The 6,216-nt window shown below is 40.4% G+C and overlaps 1 protein-coding gene across 1 annotated transcript in view; it reads right to left on the reverse strand.

Annotated features, from left to right (window-relative positions):
- Positions 1–90: 90 nt before the first annotated feature.
- The window catches only part of foxp4 (forkhead box P4), a 55,317-nt gene continuing 49,191 nt past the window's right edge, over positions 91–6,216 (reverse strand). Inside the window, 2 exon segments of the mRNA XM_034532001.1 lie at positions 91–5,555; positions 5,669–5,838. Of these exon segments, the coding sequence (XP_034387892.1) occupies positions 5,408–5,555; positions 5,669–5,838 (318 nt within the window). The 3' untranslated portion in view covers positions 91–5,407.

Here is a 6,216-nt window from a genome sequence, read left to right on the forward strand (position 1 = left end):
TTAAAAGTTAAGCAGTAACAAATTAATTTTTCTTCATTCCTATTCTGCTATATACCTTTGGAGAAGAAACAACAAGGACGCAGTCAAAAGGACAGTGTAATAAGTATTTTATTGCATTTTATAATGCCATTGTCAATAATTAGTACAGATTACATGCAACTAGACCTACTGTACAGTTTTTTATTGTCTGCATGGACAGACACAAGAAGATTCAGGTTACAAATACACAGATATATGTGTGTGTTTTTATACAGCATGAAGGAAAGGGCAGTGACTGGCATTACATGGCTACCCGGGGTGGAGGGTCAGAGGGCTGGGCTCCACTGTCTGTCTAAAGCCACCACCCAGTCCCTGTCCCCGCCTCTTCCTCGGGTCACACTTTCAAATAACAATAAACAAAACAAAAACCAAAGGATAAAGAGAGGTAAACAGTTAAACTGAAACTAAGAAACGATACAGAGAGTCACTGCTGAAAATGTACACACATTCCTTAGGTTTAACCAGAGGAGAGCTGAAGTGGTAGTTTCATCGGATTCTGACTTGATTCTACTTGATAATACCGTCAGGCAATGCATCCACTTTGAGAGTCCCTTTCCCCTCACACACCTCAGAACTGTCCAATCACAAGTCAGGATTTGGGCTCCCATTTGTGTCCTTTGAGTCAGTCGCCAGCCAATAGGATGCAGGCTGGTCCTACAACACCATTACGTGGATGTAAAAGAGATAACAGCTATCAGTAAAGATGATCAGTGAAGTCGATGGAGACTTTTGGAAGTAGCTTGGTTTTTGTTTGGTTAAGGTTGTGGCATTGGTTTGGTTGCAGTTTGGTTACAGTTAAGGAGTTTGGACTAAGCACATGGTTGCTTTCAATGCCTTTGGTAGTCAGAGGATGAGCTGCATCTCTGAGAGTCATTCCACATTTTGGTATTGGGACTACTACGCAAGAGGAGGAGTATAAAAAAAATGCAACAGTGTCAGGCTTTGATCTGCCTCTGTGGGACTGGGAGATGAGGTTTGTGACTGGTCACCACCAGCCAGGTGTGTGACTCAGTGACACCCCCATGGCGCCTGCAGATAATTGACAGCTCCGGGTCAGAGTTCAGCGCAGGAATGACAGGGGTCAGGGGTCAGAGAGAGGGGTCACAGGGAGCTGGGACACATATTGGCACCTGAGAGGACCAACAGCAATATCTTTCTAGAGCTCCGCTGTTTTTTTGTTGTTGTTGCTTTTTTTAAAGCAAAGGGGCTACATATTCTTACATTTTTTCTCTTTTTCTATTTAGAGGTTTTGGTCCTGTCTTTGAGAAAAAGTCCTTCTGAGGTATCAATACATAATGAAGTAACTTTTTTGTTTGTTTTCCATTTGTTTTTTTCTTTCCTTAAAAATGCATAAATGCAGTACAGAGACAAAAAAGTATCAAAATAGACCTAGCTAAGATAAATATACAAACAGGTGTTACCTAAACCACTGATCTAACTTTAATTCTTTTCCATTTTTTTTAGATAATACACTTAAAAAATCAGCGTCCCAGACGTTTTATGAAGAACTGAAAAATGGAAACAAAAAACAAAACAAAACTAATAAACCGAGATACCTGCAGCACTTAATATGATAAATACATATACTTCAGCATTAGCAGTACAGTATAGGAATCAGAGCTGAAAGCTTTACAATAGCTAAACAGGTGCAGAAAATAAAAAGAAGAGCAAAATCAAAGGACAAAATGAGAAAGAATGCCTTGGAGAGATAAGTCAAGCATTATTATACAAGAATACATTGTGTTATGCCAAGCTGGAGAAAGAACAGAAGTGTTACATGGCGACCTGTGAACAATCTACATCTTTACAAAAAAAGCTTTGTTTACAGGTGTACCTTAAAGCACAAGTCAGAGATCATCTATGTACTGTATGCAGCAGTTCCTCTTGGTTTGGATATTACTAGTAGTGATGAGTTTCATTACGTGTGTGTTTCTCCTCTCAGCGCCTCTGCGAGTGTTTTGGCAAAGTAGGTGCTGCTGTGTTGTGGGTCTTTGGATACCTGGATGGTCAGAGCCTCCGTTGTATTAACCCATAGCCCTGCTTCTATGCTTCTGTTGTACCCCTTGGTGTGAGTGATGTGGCACTGATATAGTCTGTCCACCATTAACCCCTACAACTAGCTCCCTCCAAAACCACATAACCATTAACGTTGTTGTAGATTATGAATATGCACACGTACAGTCAGAGCACAAAGTTGAGAGGCTGCTCACACAGCTCAGTGCTAATTGGGTGCAGGAATATGGTCAGTTTTCACACAGCTGACAGAAAACCTTTCATATAAAGTGAGCACTTTAAGACATAGAGAGTGCTTTAGATGTGGTTTAAGGAGAGGTAGTCATTTTTTATTCCATGGAAAGTGAAACATCTCTATGTTTTTGGGCTCAAGCAGATGTGTTAGGGAGTCCGGATCGCCGAATAATGTTTTTTGTGTCAGTAATACAGTAAGTGTAACAACAGTTTTGGCATTCCTTATTATCATCGAGGAAGGAGGAAAAGAAAATATTTAAGAGAGTTCAGTCTCCCATTGGCTATACGTTGAACTGTTTTGAAAAGGAGGTAGTGTTATTTTTGGTTTTTATCTTGTTTCAAGATGTCTGTCTGCCACTTTGTACTTTGTTAGAAATCAGTCTCTAATGTGACAGGAAACAGTCCTGTTTGAACACAAAGTTATCAGAAAGGTCTTTCATTAAATAAGAAAAATCGTGCAAGAGATAGTATGAAAATATGAACCCAACTTTCAATTACATGATGTCCCTTGGTTGTTTTCCTCTTACATTGGTATATTTTCTCTATTATTTTGAGTTGTTCCCTCTTTATTGTAATATATATGTTTTTGGAATAACTCCTCCCTGTCCAAAGATGTGACCTTTGAAACCACAGTACACATCCTCTTTCTGCAAATACTACATACAGACCAAGAGGGTGTGTTTGTTCCCTAGTTTGAAAAACTCCAAATGTTTGTTAGGACAGCACCAGAAAAAGTATCCTGTAAAGCAAAAAGTGTTCAAATGCCTCACGAGTGCCTGCCTCATTTTTAGGCCTGCTCATACAGCAGTAGGGCCAGTCCGAGGATTGGGTTTGAAACACAGTTTAGCCTGAGTGTGGGAGAGATAGGGTTTCACCTCTAAGTGCTTTTTTCTTTTCTCTTTCTTTTTGTTTTTCAGAGGAACTGTGCGAGGTTTGATAATACTAGTTTGTGGCCTCATACCAAATGTGAGTCATTCATAACCGCTTATCATGTAAAAGCTTTGATGTCTCCAAATTTGCTTTACACACTTTGGTTTTTCGGAATGGTGTGCACTGTAAGTCATGTATAATTTGAACACAATAGTTATATGAATACAATAACAAGAATTCAAACTCCTGGTTTGTTGTCTTTTGGCCAATTCTTTAAGAAAAATAAAAGGAAACTCAAAAAGGGCAAAATAAACTACAGGGTTTTTGGTTTTCTACATATTTCTTTGGTTACCTGTAACAAAAATAAAATGGGAATAAGCAGATAATAGATTAAAATAAATGTTAAATTTGGTATGGCACTGGAGAGAAAAGTAATGCTTTTATGCTCACGGAAAACAAACAAAAAATAAATCTTACGTGCTATTCCTTTAACACAAACTCACACAGTGAATTGCAGATAGCTTCTACACAGTAACTATTACAACCATAGAGCTTTGAATCGAAGCTGAGCAGAGTTTCCACATTTGGTATCCCACGGAAAGAATTCCCCCTTATTTGTTAATCAATTTGGACACAACCTAGCAGGCAGAACCTTTGTGGGATGAGGTATTCTCTGACTGCAGTAATAATATATATATTTTTAAAGCATTACTGATATTTCTCAACTAAATACACAACCAAAAACAAGTGAATGAGAGATAATTAAAAAGAGGATTCAGCTGTTAAATAATCTTTCTGGATAATGGCAACTTTAAGTGCTATTTCCAAATTTCTTGCCTGCTACACTTGGGACAGAAAGGGAAAGGGGCAGAAGTTGGGTGGGTTGGGGGGGGGGGGGAGTCAGGTATCACACATTGGGACAATACTGCGCTTTCTCTTCTTTTTTTTGCCAATACTCATTTGGAATGGTGTGAACAGCCAGAGTAAATCAAACAGTTTACAATAAAAAACAAAAACAGCATTGTTAGAAAAGGTACGTCGAAACAGAACGCCACCATGTAAATATTGATCCTAAAAAATAAACAATGATAATAACATCAAATAAAAAAAGGAAATGACAAAAGCTAACACACTTTTTTTTCTTGTTATATTCCATAATCATGAACAGTTTTCATTTTTAGCACAATATTTCTGTAGACGATTCCACCCTCATTTCTCTCTGCTTCCCCTCTTCTTCTCGTTCTCAAAGTGTTCCAAGCTCATCGCTCCATCCGCAGACGGAGGAGAGGAGAAGGACAGCACCAAATGGTCCTATTCCTGCGGTCTTTTCAGCGTGGGGGGGGTGGGGGGGGGTGTGTAAATGTCTTTTCTTTCTCTGAGAAGCAAAGAGTTTAAAAGATGTTCGTCACTAAGTGTCTTGCTGGGGGCAGAAGTTTGGACAGAGACCAGGACCAAAGCCTCGCCATGGGCTCACACGTGGACTTGAAGACAGGAGCCAGCTCTGCAGAAGTGTTGGAGCACTGCTGAGCTATGAAAGCGCTCTTCCTTCCTACCTTCCCATCTTGAAGCCCGACAGTTTCATTTCAATCCAAAAAAAAAAAATGAAAAAGCAAGTGATTGGCTTTAAAGAGGGGGAAGGAGAGGTACACTTCTGCACAGACCTTGGTGACTGCTCCAAATCTATATACACATGATCCTGTGTGTGCGTCTTTATCTTTCGAACGCACGCACGCAAGCGTGTGTCTTCTCAACTGATAAAACGGCTAGCCAGGCAGCCCGTGACAACAGCGAGGAGGGCATGTGCTGAGTGGTCGAGCAAAGTGTGTGTATCCTAACCTCTAAGGGTCTCTACACATAAGCTGATTTGACCAGGGAGGATAATAAGACATGGTTTGACAAGTTAATGAGTGTAAGTCTTTGTGTGTGCGTGTGTGTTTGTGCATGTGTGTATGCTTTGAGTGGTGTTACACCTCTGATCCAAGTGTTGGAAAAGAAACACATGGAGGTAAAACAGTGATCCACAGTCTTGTTTTTGTGTCTTAAAGTAACGGAGGTCATCTAACCCTGTTTGGAGTTTCTCAATGTTGTCCTTGGTTGCTTGCATTTTTTTAAAAACAAAAAAAAAACATTCTCTTTTTTTCTCTCTTTTCTTTTAAGTGTACTGAAGCTATCTTTTCCTCTTCACGCTGACGAGAGGGCTCAAGGATTGATCTCGCTATGTCTCGTCCCTCTGGTCCATCTGGGATCTGTCCTACTCCAGGTCCTCAGTGGGAAGATCCTCCTCCAGGTCACGCTCGTCGCTCGGCAATGGCAGGTTGTGTGTAATGCCGGCCATTAGGGATACTGAACGACTGTCCTCCTCCAGATCAGTGGGCTCCTCCTTCACATGCACCTGGTGGCTGAAGGAGAGTGCAAACCGCTGTTAGCAGGGCAACGGGTAGAGTTTTAGAGGAAGTTGACAATTGCATATATATTATACATATAACTGATTTGTTTATGTGTCCATGTGTACCTGTACTGGTGAGGGCTGAGTGTGGGGCTGCAGCTACCGTTGCTGTTGACCTGCTCCACAGTAGAGCTGACATCATCGTGGCCCACATGCAGCATGTTGAGGCTGGCCGCAGACGGGCTCACCAGGGAAGGGCTGTTCAGCAGGGAAAGACTGCTCTCTGCCAGAGCCGCCTACACACAAACACAAAGTGTTGTTCAGTCACATTAAATGATGACTGGGTAACATTAACTTTAAAAAAAAGAAATGTGATCCATTACATTAGAAGAAGCTGAATGATAATGGCATCGGGAATATTTAACAAAATACAATGATCTGTTTAATTTTCTCTTTCCAACCAGGTATGTTGAAATCTAAATGTAACTTATACATTTAACCTGTAATGCTCAAAGAGTAAGTTCACACATAACTACACGTTAATCACAGTATAATGAATGTTCACAGCCACAATGAATGATGGATAGTTTTTCTTTATGCACTGATAAGAGCTCTTATATACGGAGCACATTTGAATCCAATAACTTGCTTATAAACTTGACAAACCACTAGGG

The sequence above is a fragment of the Cyclopterus lumpus genome, chromosome 5, assembly GCF_009769545.1.
Source record: "Cyclopterus lumpus isolate fCycLum1 chromosome 5, fCycLum1.pri, whole genome shotgun sequence".
Taxonomy (NCBI): Eukaryota; Metazoa; Chordata; class Actinopteri; order Perciformes; family Cyclopteridae; genus Cyclopterus; species Cyclopterus lumpus.